We start from the raw sequence: 15,645 nt of genomic DNA on the forward strand, positions 1-15,645 counted from the left end.
AAGCAAATTTAGGGGTTAAAACAGACCTACTGAGCCTAAAAACTGGTTTTTTTAAAAAATGTTACATAGATCCTTTATGCACTTGTGTCTTCAATTATGCAAATGGGATCGGGAAATCACAGAAAACCGATCCCTCCCTGTTCGAAAAAAGAGCTGTTGCCTCCAGGGTGTCGATGTATTTGTCACAAAGGTAATTGCTGGCAGAGGTCAGCAGAGGTTTGGTGAGTAGGAATGGGAGTTTTCTTTTAAAATATCTGAAGAATACATTGTCGTATGATGAGCAGGTAGTTTTGAGTATGTTTTGTGCTCGGAAGTTTTGGCCTCTGATAGTTTGGAGTGCGTTATTCCTGCACAGGAAAGTAAGCCTTTCAAGTATGGTTGAGATGTTCGATAGTTCATGTATTAGAATGGAGCAGTAGTTGAATGGTTTGTACTTTACTTTAAACAGAATACTCCTTTCTAACGATAGCAGCTGTTGTGATTGGACAATATTGAGCAAGATCTAAATTTTTGTCTTGTGTTCAATTAGGGGCCAAATGTATGTTTTTTATGCGTCTATCTGTATTTTTCAAGGATAGCATTGAGTAGAGCGACTCTATTTTGACCCTGCTACGGGTAGTTATCAGATCTTTTCTCTAGTTTAGTGTTTTGCCAAACACCATACTTAAGTACTCCATCTGATCACTGAATTAGAGTCGGTCTTTCCGTCTTTCCATAGCCTAAGATAAACTCTTTCTTCAGCGATCTGTGTGCGGTGGCCGCTAACGTTGGGATGTTTAAAAAGTATCAGTTGTGTTTTCTTGGGATTAAGCGGTACTCTCCATCTCCCACACCGGTTATCGACATGGTTTAGGTGATTTTGAGCGTACCTTTTGAGGACATCTATATTTCATGCTGTTATTATGAGAGTAGTGTCGTCTGCGTAAATTAGTGTCAGTGTATTTGTGTTTAGCAAACACTATTGTACACCATATATAATATGGGTGCCAACAAGTAAATGGATTAATCTGACAAACTGGATGGGTGAACCGATGATCGGTTGTTTCCTTACCAATTTGGTATGCCAGACTTTGTCGAATACTATCTATACATCGAAAAAAATGCCAATAGAAATGTTTTTGTCATTTAACTCTTGGGTAATGTGTGTAAAGATTTCAGTCAACTCAGTTTTTGTGGAGTTAAATCTTCTCTAAACTCGAATTAAAATGAAGATAATGTTATTTTGTGAGGGAAAGTCACGAGTATATCCTTGAGGATCTTTTAGAAAACTTTAGCCATAATGTTTAGAAGAAAAATCACCCTGTAAGATTTAGGATTGGTCCTGGGTTTGCAGAGTTCAGGTAGCAAAATTGTATTAGATACCTTCCAAGGGGATGTAAAGTAGCAGAGTTTAATTGAGACGTTGACTATATTCGTTAAGTAGAGGGTGACGCTCGGGTCGAAATTGTTTAACGCAGTTCCTGGCCATTTTTTCAGGTCCTGGTGAATTGGAGATGCCTATTTGGCTTATTTGGTTTTGAGAGCAGACACACAAAACATAAAAAGACTTATTATTTAAGGAAAGGTATAAGGCCTAAGATCATGAGGAAGATCCTCAACAAAATGGATTAATCAAACTGCAGGAATATGGAAAAGATCTATAAATGAGTTCTCCAATGTATGTTGATTTACAGGAGCATGAGCAGGTGCTCATTGGATACCTGTTGATCGAAAGGGGCTTTGAGCTATCATTGTCTACATTTTTCAGGGGTTATACAGAAGGTCTGGTCAAATCTGGGATAGTTTAAGTAGTGAATATACTTTGAAGATATGTTTAGAAGGCTTCGACTTCTGATGGTCGAAGTTGATTATTTGATTATTCACCACTGAGTAAGAAAGGTTGAATGTTCTTTGCTTTGTTAGAATTTTGAATTTAGATTATAATAAACCAACATCTCTCGGTGGGCCATGCTAAGCCATTGGTTGGCTTGTATGCTTTTTACCTCTAGCTTGATCTGTGATACTTCTACCGTTAACAATTTGGGAGTCTAGATTACAGAACTTTGGAGTATTATTAGGTAGAAAATGTTTGTTAAAGTTTTTTCAGCTGTTAGTAGTTTATAATCCTCATACCTGATTTCATAGTTTTGTAAGAGATAGGCAAATTTAGATAGCCGTGATCTAAAATATGTTTCTAAAGATGGTAATGAGTGGGCAAAACTCCATTTGTGACATATGGAAAGCAAGGAAAACATAATATACTAAAAATTTACTAATTAGCAATATCCTTACCTTTTAAATTTGATATTTTTATTTGAAATTTCCTTCACATCTTTGACTGTTATATTTTTAACAATATTAAATCATAAAAACAGTTTTTGTCTCCCTAGTTTTTGTCCGGCACTGTATTTCAACTTACCGAATTGGGGGATTTATTTTCTTTTTTTTTTTTGAGTGATCTAAATTTAAGAAAAATAAGTTTAAAAAGACAAAAGAATAGTGAACTAAACGATATTGATATTAAATGTTAAGTTAATATTATCTTTTAATCACATATATCTCAAAATAATCTTGGATCATTACATCTTAGAAATTATTGAACTGCATTATAATCGTATTAGATATTTATCTAGGTCTTCTCGTCTCTTTTAAAGCCGTGTACCAGAAAGCAGTGCTTGTGCTTAGAAACTATGTGGGGGATTAATTGATGAGGTTAAAATTCATCAGTCAATCGTTTCCTTTTACACGCTCCTTTGAGGTGTATTTATTTCCCTTGAATTACTTTCTTGTCAGCACGTTACGACGATGCATAGCGTTTGGTAGATTTGGTTTCTTTAGGCAATTAATCGACCTGTTTTATTTCGCTGCTTCATTTGGGTATTTAGATAGAAACGTCTGTCTCGGATATTTACAACAAATTTATTGATCTCCAATAGGCAGATTTACTTATAAGGATAATTTAGCATCGGAAATAGTGGTAGAACATTTGCATGATGGATGAAAAGAGTGACATAGAAGATCTAAGTATTTTAAATACAAAGATTATAAAAAGTGTAGAGAAAACTAGGTAAATATCTCGAAGTAGTCTTTAATAAAAAAAAAGGCAAAGCGACTATCTGAACTAAATCTGTTCTTTGGGACAGATCAATAAAAAGAGAGTCGAGAAAACACACTTATAATAAAGGAATAACTAAAAATATTTCTCTTAGAGTTCCTAAGTTTAGGATGTAACGAAGACTAACAGAAATAAGCTCTATAAAATAAAAATTAAAATAAAAATAAAAATAAAAACGTCCATTAAAATATTTTAAAGATATTTCAAAAAACTTAAGATATCTCAAACTTAAAAATTTTTGTCATCTTTCTTCTGATTTCCCACATCTACACCATCTACTGTCTGGACCGGATCCTCTTCGGGTATTTTATTATTTCTGTCATTGACTCTTTGGCATATTTTTCTGTAAGTATTCCTTTTGGCATCGTACCTACTTTCCTGATTGATCATCGACGGCAACCACCCATGTCGACTATCGATAGTCCTAATGTAATTTAATGTAAATTAGAGGTTTCTATCGATAATTTCCCACCTCAACAACTTTCATCTCTTTTTATGTCACAACGTATTATGTTTTCTATCTTTTGCGTTATTTTGCCGGTTCTTAAGGCACTCATCATTGTATAGCACTGCCACGATGTATAAGCATGTCTAAAACAGGAATCATATTATCAGAAGGTGTTTAAAACATCAGTTACTTTGTTTTCAGGGACTATCATCATTATCATCATCATAATCATTCAATTTTCGCTTATCTACTGCTGGACATAGATCTCCCTCATAATTTTCCATCTATTTCGATCTTGTGCCTCTTGCATCCAATTTCTATGACAACGTTTTACATCGTCAGTCCAACGTGTTGGTGGACGACCTCTGCTTCGGTAGGCATCATCTCTTGGTCTCCATTCAAGTATCCGCTTTGTCCATCTATTATCTGTCATTCGAGCCACATGCCCTGCCCAGTTCCATTTCAGTGTTGCTACTCTCTCTACTGCATCAGCCACTCCTGTTCTTTGTCGTAGCTGGCGATTTGGGATCTTGTCTCGTAGTGAAACGCCCAATATAGCGCGCTCCATCGCCCTTTGACACACACGGATCTTTTTAATTGTTCTCCTTGTCATGGTCAACGTTTCCGCACCGTAAGTTAACACTGGCAAAAAACACTGATTAAACGTTTTTCTTTTAAGGCATATTGGTATATCAGACGATTTGAAAATATGGTTCAGCTTGCCGAAGGCTGCCCAAGTCAGTCTTATACGATGGAGAAGCTCAACGGTTTGGTTATCTTTTCCTATGCGAATCTCATGACCTAGGTATTTATAGGCCATTACCTGGTCTATGGATCTTGTTCCTACGCATATATCTTCGCTGACTACAAGATTTGTCATCATCTGGGTTTTATATATATTTATTTTCAATTCCCCTTTTAGCGAGGAAAGGTAGAGCTGATTTAAAAGTTCCTTGGCCTCATCTTTTTTTAGGGACCAATAAGATCAAAATCTTATCTTGTTCATTATTTTATGTTATATTTTATATATGTGTTATTAATGTTGAGTGTCATAGCTTTATATAAATAATCTCAACGACTAGTAAGTTGTACTGACAATTTATGATATATTGTAAATATTTACACATTCTTCTAACTACAGTGTCTTTAAGAAGGAATAAAGCAATTCCGAAAGCTAGACCAAAATCAAAATAGTGTTTCTGTAACATTCCGGCCAAACCTTCTGACTGCAGCCCTAATAAACTGTGTTGTTTGTTTATATCGACAGTCAATAATATCCAGTATTTCTTGTATATATATATATATATATATATATATATATATATATATATATATATATATATATATATATATATATATATATATATTGTACCTGTACCGCTTGTTGTGGTTTATTTTAAATGATCTTAAAATCATTTAAAATTATTGTCAGATTTTGATGTTCTTTTTGGAGCATACAAGTTGCTTTAATTTCCTAATAGAAAAATGAGTAAATTACACTAATTTAAAAATAATCCAATCTCCACAAATTTGAGTGATTTATACAACGTTACCATTTTACTGGTAATTTTGCTAATTATAAGGAGGCATTTGCCAAACTACTCCTAATTATATTAAAAATGTAACTTTAAGTTTCTTTGGCGGTTGAACTTTTTATAATGCGATATTCGAGTACTTTACAAGAATAAGAAGATTAATTACATTTTTCATATTTTTACATATTTCCTTGCAAAATGAATACTGGTACAGGAATATATGTGTATATATATATATATATATATATATATATATATATATATATATATATATATATATATATATATATATTCGGATTTTAAGATATTTGGTTCTTTTTGTTCAATAATTTCTCCTGGATTCACGTCTTCGTGGTCACTATGAAACATTTAAAGAATTAACTTCATTTTTTGTAATTTTTTTTCCAATTATTGCTATGTTTTCAACAATAAACATTAAATTTTTAATTTCTAGCTAACGAAATATTGTGTAAAATTGAATAACAAAACTTTTAACTTCTTATAATTTTTTCTCTAGGATCAATATTTTCCGAATTATAAACGAAAATAGGAGCAAAAAAATGAGAAATTTTCAATTGTTTTCAGATTTTGTTAAATAAAAAATTTAGCACAAGGTTTGAGACTGGCGCATATCGTGATTATCGATATTGGGCACATCCTGAAGGGATTCCAGCAAAAAATAGCTTCCTATGGAAAATGTCCAATCCAAAACAGATCCCGCCTAGACTACATCTATCGTTGAATCCTTGACATATTTTTCTGTAAGTATTTCTTTTGGCATCGTACCTACTTTCTTGATTGATCATCGACGGCAACCACCTGGCTAATTACTAGTCACTATGAAACATCATTTCACAATAATTTTGTTTCTAAGTCGGTGCTATGCCCCTTGGATTGGTGATGATTGTTCCCAAATTATCTTTAATGATTTGCGTTTGTAGTTTAAACTCTTTGGTTAAGTATATTACTTTGGCAAACTTATCTTGATTCTTGGTGGTCAGCGTGCTCTTCTAGTTCTTTGCATATTTTTAACAGCTTGTAAATGAAAAGGCGTGCACATTCCGCAGATTGTCCCATTCTATCACCAATAAGCTGCAAAGCTATCTAAAATTGATAGAGTCCCATAAATATCTCCCTACCTTATTCCAAATATGTTTTATACGATTTAAATCTGAACTGCAAACACGCCAGATTTCAACATCCTCAAGATACACAATAACTATCCGAACCGTATAGACGCGTATATTAACACGCATAAATATTCCCAAGAATAATCATGAACGGTGAAACATATTTTCATACCACAATTAATTTTCCACCAAGCCACTCGGCAAAAAACTCAAAGAAATGTTCGCTTGAGCATTTCTCCCACCTACTCGTTACCACACTCTTATACTCTTAGCTGCTTATCTGATCCAGTAAGACAAAATTTTGATTGATCAGAAATCCTTACACAACTTGTCCGTCAAGTAATCTCGTGCAAAAACCAATCTGGCAATGTTATGGTTACGAGAAAGTTTTTGCATTTGCATTTATTGCAGATAATTTCGACGAGAAGAGAAATTGGCATGACCGTAGCTTTTCTCAAAACACTAGAAACGATAAAACGGTCATCCCTAGCGCTTGTAGTCATATCTTGCACTGAACTAAGTATTCGATTACATCTAACCGCCTTCACAGTCGCTGCACACTCGATAGTCTTACACTAACGTTTCTTGCAGTTTCTTGCTGAGAACTGCCACACTCTAAAGCTGGATTTATAGTTTAACGGACTGTAAGCGTAGACACACTGGAAAAAGATCAACATAGAATTTTATGTACTCTTATTTATAAATGAACGTAAACACATGACGGAACGAAAGTGAGACGGACGGAAACGGAAGAGTTGGCCAACTTTCATCTCTTACAGTGCGTTACTTGCATCTGGCCAATCAAAAGGAAGAATTTTGTGCTGTTGACCAAAGTGGACCGCCCTCCATTTTGTAAAGTTGTTTATCAACACATTTGAAGTTTGTTGGTAATTTGTTACAATGGACGGTAAGTTAATAATTTATAAATAATAATAATAAATAATAAAAGGATATCATGGCATCATGGTCACCAACTCTAGCCACTGTTTCTACTCATGCGCAAAAATTCCACTCCGTCGATTTATAAATTGGGATAATATTTACAGTCCGTTTTTTACGTCTCCAGGGCGTCTACGTCTACAGTCCGTCAAACTATAAATTCAGCTTAAATGTAACACAATGTACCACAATTCTTGCCGCAACAACAGAATTTATGCTCTCTGAAATACAATAACAATTACATTAGGGCACAAACAAGTCGCCATCAACAGAAACACACAAACAAAACTATGCTGATAATGATTTTTTTGAAAATCTAGTCAGGAACACTTTTGTTATCAAACGCTTATAGAGAAAACAATTTTATTTAGGCAATTAATTAGTAAACTAAAAGTAAAATAAAAAAAGGTTTCTTATTTTATTTACTTATCTACTTGTTTACTAAAAAAAACTTGTTTGAATGACATAATTTGTAAAAATCACTTGTTAATAAATATTCGTTTTTATTTTCAATAAATATTAATTTTTATTTTTAAAAACCTATTATAGTATATACTGTTTATTACCGATAAAATTTTTTTAGGAGCCCAACACCAGACCTTGAGTATTTTTCCATGCGTCCTGGTCTTGGTTTAGAGAAGCCAATGATTGAAGACTTTGAAGAAGACTTCGATTTGAGAAGTGTTATCATTAGCTATCATCCTGGAAGAAAATACAAGAGCTTAAATAGTACTGAGACATTAGCTAGATTTTGCAGAGAGGTCTCCGATGATGCGATCAGCAAGAATATTTCAATTATCTTAACAAATCTTCTAAAAAACTACGAGAGCAGTGAGTTACCCACTCATGGCAATAGTAAGTTTAAATTTTAATATGTAGATTTTTTGATACAGCAAATGTCAGTTATGGTGAAGTGTCGTCACACAGTTTTTAAAAGGATATATTTTAGCAGAATAAAGTAAATCGTGTCAATAAAACAGAGATGGGTGAAAATATCATCTAAAAAGCAGATAACTCTAAGACTCAGCAGTAACTAATATCTCACAGGTATTCGCGATAGCCAATTCCGACAAGGGCGCTCAAGATTTCAAAGATGGACGATAACTTCGGGAAAAGAAAAAATTTTGTCATGTCAGGACAGTCTACCTCGGTCTCTCCTAGAGCCCTAAACTGTAGGGAGCCGACTAGCGGGGCTCTGCTCCTACCTCAGACTCTGAGGATTTGTCTTCGCCTCTTACACTTGAGTTTTTATTTTATCCTTCGAGAAAAAGAAACGATTCAACGTCCCGACTAGAATAAGGGATAAGTGCTTAGGGTGTTTCGCTCATTTAATTCACGAAGCCCCTAAGCAGAGCGTATAGCAGAGTGGATAAGTTCATAGGTCCACTCGAGCTTCGACGACATGCTGATGATATCAATATTGTTGGGAGAACGGCAAACGCTTTACGAGAGACGCATTCGTAAAGCAGTTTTTGATGATCATAGGTACGAACAACCTCCATCCTACATATGTAATGACCACTTACCAATCACATCAGATGAAGTGGAAAAAGCAATATCACAACTAAAAGATGGCAAAGCTCCTAGACCTGACAATGCATACGCTGAACTCATAAAGCTATTTAATACCGACGGTACTCAACGACTAACAAAAATATTTAATAACGTATAATTTAAACGGAGCAATACCAAGATCATGGCTGAAGTCAAGAGAATGGTGTTGTGAATGTGAATGTGAATGGTGGAGAATGTCTCTCCTGTTACCGACAAGAATGTTGCGTAGAATAATTTTTAATTAATTTAAACTATTTGTCCTTGTTTTAGTGTAGTGTTATGTACAATTTATGTTTGATTTCATGTTTATTACATTCTGCGCTTGCTGGATAGCCCAAATGTGACTAAATGCCCCTGATGATGCTGTAGAAAGCGAAAGTACTTGGGCAAGATTTGATTATTAAAATTGTGCTCGATATTTGCCTTTAATTTTTCAAAGTTAATTTTGGTTTTACTAATTTTGGGTATATTTGGCCCAAATAAACCAACCCTAGTCTATGTCCCAATATATATTACTCCCCCTGTACGAGAAAACTCATTCGATTATATGGCAAAAATCGATAAAACGTATTGATATACGTATGGAATATCTACGATTAGAAATTAATTTTGACTTGGAGTATAAACGGACCTCGGTGAGTCCGATGAAGAAAATGATATTTATTACTCGTATTACACGATTTAAGTAAATCGTCGAGATATGTTTGAGAATGTTAGCAGACCGCCCAAAACTTGTCTCGTAATATTAGAAAATGTTCTTAGTGATTATTATAACTGGAATTATGATAAATGTTACGCAAAATTTGTAATTACCAAGAATATAATTGTATGACCATGTTATAGGGGTAAAAATCCATCTCCACCTTTTATATTTGTTAATGTATTCTTGGTTTTCGAGTTTATTTATATCCGAGTAATCTTATGCTATTTTTTCTAAATTGAAGCGTTTATTTGAAGAACAACACATGTTCTTTTTTGCAGAGTTGACTTTATATGTTGTTCGTATAGAATAGTAGTTTCTTTACCGATCTCACACATTCAGTTGTGTAAAAATGCCAGATGTCCGGAGTAAACTACATAGAAAATTCGGATAGTTTTAGAAAAACAACATTTACGTCCATGCGGTTTGTTGTAAAAGCAACACTTGTCCCCGGTCATCGCTAAGCGTGAATGCTCTTGTCTATAAATGTATCAGTTGTGTGCATTCTTTGTTAATAACAGGTGATGTTTGTTTCTTTTGTATTAAAAAAATAGTTCAGCATTACCCCTAATATTATAGACGATAGCATTTGTGAAATTCGAACTACAGATCAACCACGAAAACGGAAAAGAAAAGTTTATTGAAGGGAGACCATAAAGTAAGCTAAAATACATGAAGCTATTGATGTTCACTATATTAAAAATCAATCCTATATTAAAAATAGAGAATTTGATAGATCTCAAATATGTAAACATGCATGGGATAATGAACATAGGGTTCAATGGAATGATTCAAATATAGTCCTAAAAGAAACGGATGGTAAAAAGAGAAAAATCAAAGAAGCGGCTCTAATTATGCTAAATGAGACCAATTGTGTCGCGAATTCCTCGGCAGAATGTAGTAGGATCTGGTTACCCATATTGAAAGAGGAAGTTATTAAAAAGAAAATACCAGTATTGGTAAGTCAGTAACATATAGAGAATACATCATTTATATTTTTTAAATAACAAACATATAAAATCGGAATTTGGTATTTATTGAAGGTAAAATAAATGCAAGATCAAATACTTACCATGTCGGGATAGTATTATGAGGTTTTTTTTCTGGTTTTTCCCTCATAATTTACTATGGAATCACTAACAGGAGAATTTTACTGTCATCATGGCATGTATTTGTCTTTTTAAAGACGAATTACATGTTATGATCTTTTCTGACGGATATTCTCAAGTTAAAGTTGATTTCATGTAATCGAATGAACTATCTTATAAGTAAAGTCGTCCCAGGAACGCAACTCAACAATATTGGCAATATCATTTTAAAGTCGTCTACTTTAAAATGTATAATGTATGTCTGAATTGTCAATATAGATGAGTCAGATAAAATTAAATTAATAGAAGAATTTTTCACTAAGTAACAAAAACAAAATTTGTTTAATTTACTAATGTTTGTATTTTGAGAACGATTTCCGAAGTGGAAATTGAAACGTCACTAAACGTATTTTAACCTTTAATTGTGGCTTATTCCCAGTTAAATAGTAATTAATTCCTGAATATATTAAACTGAAATTCATTAAACACGAAGACTAGAGAAAAACAAAATTTATCTACCATCAGAGTTAAATGTAAAAAATATGTACAGAGCCTTTAAAGATCTCCACCCACAGTCCAAGGTTTCTTACTTTGTTTATTATAACATATTATTTCAAACTCGATTTAACATATCTTTTTCTTACCCTAGATGTGACCCTTGTACATTATGTGATGAAACTGAAACCCAACTCAAACTACCGAATTTCGATGAATCAACAAAAAAGGAACTGCTTCAAGTGAGAAACATTCATCACGCTAAAGCAAAGGCATTTTATGACATAAAACGAAAAATTACACATAAATGTCAACATAGTAATAATGTATCTGCAATAGCCTTTAAATTACTTAAGTAGTTTTGTTTGAAAAAGTGGTAGATTGTACCCTGTATGCTAAATGGTAGCAGTGCAGAAGTTAATGTAGACAGCACAAGTACCAATAAATCATCATTGCGTCGGGAGAAGCTAAGACTAGAATTTATTATCCAAGAGGAGATAGAAAATTGGTTAGAACGTGAGGTCAACATTCGTTTTTGTAAGCAGATCCAAGAGAGGAGTTAAATAGTGAGTTGACAAGAGAGCATCCGGGTCAATTTTAAAATTGAAATAATAAAATAAAAACAAACATTAATAAAATAAGTAAATTTATAAAGTTGTTTGTTTTTATGAGTTATGTAGAGTAATATGGGTTATTTAGTAAAGGGAATTATTTTTTGGCTGTGTGTTGTTTTATATGTGTAATAAAATTTAAATGTATTTTATCAAAATATATTTTAATTGTATCGAGAATTTATCGTGGTGTAGATATCGACATCGGAGGCAATGATGTCCATATGTATACCTATCACGAAGGAATATCTAAACGTGATCAGAATGAAGTAACTTCCATGATATTCCATTATCTAAAAGATCATATACTCGGTAAAATGGATGAAATATGATTTTTCTCTGATCATTATCAGGATCAGAATAAAAACTACATCTTTATCCGCTTTTCATATATCTTGGTGGATGTTCTGAAATTTGCATGAGAAATAACACGCGAATACCCAATACGAGGACATTCATACCTACCTTGCGATATTGACTTTAGTCTCATTTCTCGTGCAAAAAAAGGAGTTGCTGATGTTTCAGAAGAATAGGATGAACTTATTCGGCAGTCAAGGTCTAAACCTTCTCCTTTTAAAGTGGTTAAGGCTGAGAAAGAAACTGACTGGTTTCTTATGGACGAAAGTTTTAAGGATTTATTATAAAGATTCCAAAACCAAAATTGTCATTAACACCAGCAAGAATGTAACGAATATCTGATAAGTATCCTGGACAAATTTTAATATGTCAAAGTTGTCATGATAACTGACGTATTACGCCCATGGACGTTCCACACTATTACTGGAAAAAGAACACCAAAACAAATTACTCTGATACCAAATAAAGCGAAAAATAAAATAAGTTATCCAAAGCTTCGCGATCTAATGAAGTTAATTAAATATCTCAAGAATCATCTTAATAAAGAATTTTATCTTACTCTAGAACCAGAATCCGGGGAAACCAAGGACCATTGTTCAATCACAAATTAACCCCTTAATTTGTAATCTCACATTATTCTTAACTTCTTAATCTATTATAGTTTCACCGTATATAAGTGACATTGTGAAAATGATATCGAGTAATATTTTAATAATTAAAGTCCATTCACCTGTTAATAAATTGCCGAATAATATATTTTCTAATTGAACTTCCTAAATCTCGCAATTAAGGCGTAGATTAAATTGTATTGTAAGCAAAGTTTGTTGGTATGGTATGATAGGAAGCAATAGCCTCTGTGCTGAGGTATGAATTATTTGTGAGATTATAAATTGGGGATTTGAGCTCATGTGAATGCAGTCTACTTCAGTCAATCATAAGTAGTTACCTAACGAACATCATATTGTGTAATTACCAGTAGCTGTCAATAAATCAACACTTTTACTCCACAACGTCAACTTTTTATTATATTTATCATCGTTGATCGACAAGAAGCGGGCAAAGGGGCATTACAAACCGATTCTAAACTCAAATCTACGTTCGAAACTTTCCATTGGTCCTTCGAAAAAACATCATCAAAAGGGCGTTAATTGGTTTGGAGCTTCGAAGGAGACTACCCTTAGTGACCTAAATAGCTGTTTCCCAGTTCCGTACAAGATCGAAGATCGAATTCGCATTTGAGGAGAAAAGAAAAAAGAAATTAAAAAGACCAGAAAGCACCGAAATTAGGGGTAGGAGCCTTACGAGAGCCTTTGATTACAATAGAACCTGAATAGCAGCCCTTAAGTCTACTGTTCCATCAGTTTGGAGATCCAGTTTCCAGCAAAAAAATCTAGTAGCATCCAGAGATCCAGCTCACCAGTTCCAGTTGCAGTTCTAAGAAGGAAGCAGGAACATACAAGTGAACGTCGGGATAAAACTGTAAGTTTTTGAATATTTATTATCATTTAGAGCAGTGCATTTTTTTTATAAATTAAAAAGATTATTAAAGAAACTTAAGATTGAATTTTAATAATACATAATTGAAATATTTTTATTCTGCATACTTTTTTACTTAAAAAAGTAATAGTTTGTCTACAGCTAATTCAAATCTAATAGCTTAATTATATTAATTTTAATTATACTCCATAATTTGATTCTTACAATTTAAAATTCTTAAAATATTTGATTTTCATAATATAGGGAAATATCGTGACAAATCGTTATTTTTATACACATTCAAAGTTCATTCATTCCAAATATATAGTATTTTGTAGTATTTGTATTTTTTATATGAAGAATTTTTTCTCTCTGATTACAAGTGATAATATTACATTCTTTAATTTGTACAATAAGCCGTGTCAGCAAGGTTAGACAAGTTCATTCGTTATTGTCTAAGGTAATCTTGCTGAGAGTTTAAAAGTTGAATTTAGGTTAAACTCATATACGTACGTAATCTAAATGCAAAGACTATATGCATAGACAAGAAAAACTAGGTCAAGAATCAATAAAGTTTTTAAATAATTTACGAAAATTAAGGAAAGGAAAAGCAATAGTGCGGTAGATACCTACTACACAAAAGGGAAGTACCATGTTATTCCTCTTATAGATGTGCAGAATGTTTTGGACAGCATCATTCATTACTACACATGTCAGAAGGTCAGTATGATAACAGAAGGAATTCTGAAAACAGAAGGCCACAAAATAGACCAAATTCTAGTGGGTCAGGTCAGTATGATAACAGAAGGAATTCTGAGAACAGAAGGCCACAAAATAGACAAAATTCTAGTGGTTGCCAGTATGATAACAGAAGGATTTCTGAAAACAGAAGGCCACAAAATAGAATACATTTTAGTGGGTGCCAGTACGATAACAGACGGATTTCTGAAAACAGAAGGCCACAAAATAGAAATAAATTTTAGTGGGTGCCAGTATGAAACAGAAGGAATTCTGAAAACTGAAGGCCACAAAATAGAGTTAGAAGAAGTAGATCAAAGCAATACTCTTTCAGTAGAAGAAAAAGAGTGTGAAGAATATTATAAAAGTATAGTAAAAAGGAATAACGAAGGAAGATTTGAAGTTAAAATACCCTTTAATTCTAATACAAGCCTATTAGGAGACTTAAAACAGCAAGCATATGTGAGACTGCTGCAATTAGAGAAAAAATTTCAAAGAGACACAAACCTAGAAAAAGAAGAGGTAGTATTGTGCGCTCGTTGTTGGTCCCAAGAAATTTACTTACAGTAGATTACAATAACTTACACTAATTTTAAGTGACATATGAAAATAAAGGAAGGTGGTCAAATATATTCGAAACTCCAAGAGAACCAAAAAACAAAGACATCAAGGTTCTTGCATCCAACCTCATCCAGCGCCTCGAAGACATACTTTATCACAACCAAATTTAAGAAGTACTTTAAAGAAAGCCCCTCCTAGATCAGTTTCCCTTAATGAGCTTAGATTTGAATTAGATAGTTTAGCTGAAACATAAATTCTAAATAATCAAATTATAGGTAGCACTGCTTGGGTGAGATAATAATTCAAAAACCGAGTGAATTAGTGTTATGATTATTTTTATATTATTATTTTATATTTTATATGTTTTAAATATTTCTATTGGTCGTCTGTTTGTTTTTTTATATAGTGGCCAATATGTTCAATCACAAATTAATCCCTTAATTTGTAATCTCACATTATTCTTAACTTCTTAATCTATTATAGTTTCACCGTGTATAAGTGACATTGTGAAAATGATATCGAGTAATATTTTAATAATTAAAGTCCATTCACCTGTTAATAAATTGCCGAATAATATATTTTCTAATTGAACTTCCTAAATGTTGCAATTAAGGCGTAGATTAAATTGTATTGTAAGCAAAGTTTGTTGGTATGGTATGATAGGAAGCAATTACCCCTGTGCTGAGGTATGAATTATTTGTGAGATTATAAATTGGGGATTTGAGCTCATGTGAGCGCAGTCTACTACAGTCAATCATAAGTAGTTACCTAACGAACATCATATTGTGTAATTACCAGTAGCTGTCAATAAATCAACACTTTTACTCCACAACATCAACCTTTTATTATACCTATCAACGTCGATCGACAAGAAGCGGACAAAGGGGCATTTACAAACCGATTCGAACCTCAAATCCAA

General features: G+C 33.1%; 1 protein-coding gene across 1 annotated transcript in view; it reads left to right on the top strand.

The window, feature by feature from the left end:
* The first annotated feature begins 2,972 nt into the window (after positions 1-2,972).
* LOC140438996 (gamma-aminobutyric acid receptor subunit alpha-2) overlaps positions 2,973-15,645 on the top strand; it is a 48,193-nt gene continuing 35,520 nt past the window's right edge. The window contains exons 1-2 of the mRNA XM_072528630.1: positions 2,973-3,046; positions 7,730-8,001. Coding sequence (XP_072384731.1) covers positions 2,973-3,046; positions 7,730-8,001 — 346 coding nt within the window. The remainder of the gene's footprint in view (positions 3,047-7,729; positions 8,002-15,645) is intronic.

This window comes from Diabrotica undecimpunctata, chromosome 4 (genome assembly GCF_040954645.1).
Source record: "Diabrotica undecimpunctata isolate CICGRU chromosome 4, icDiaUnde3, whole genome shotgun sequence".
NCBI classification, from domain to species: Eukaryota; Metazoa; Arthropoda; class Insecta; order Coleoptera; family Chrysomelidae; genus Diabrotica; species Diabrotica undecimpunctata.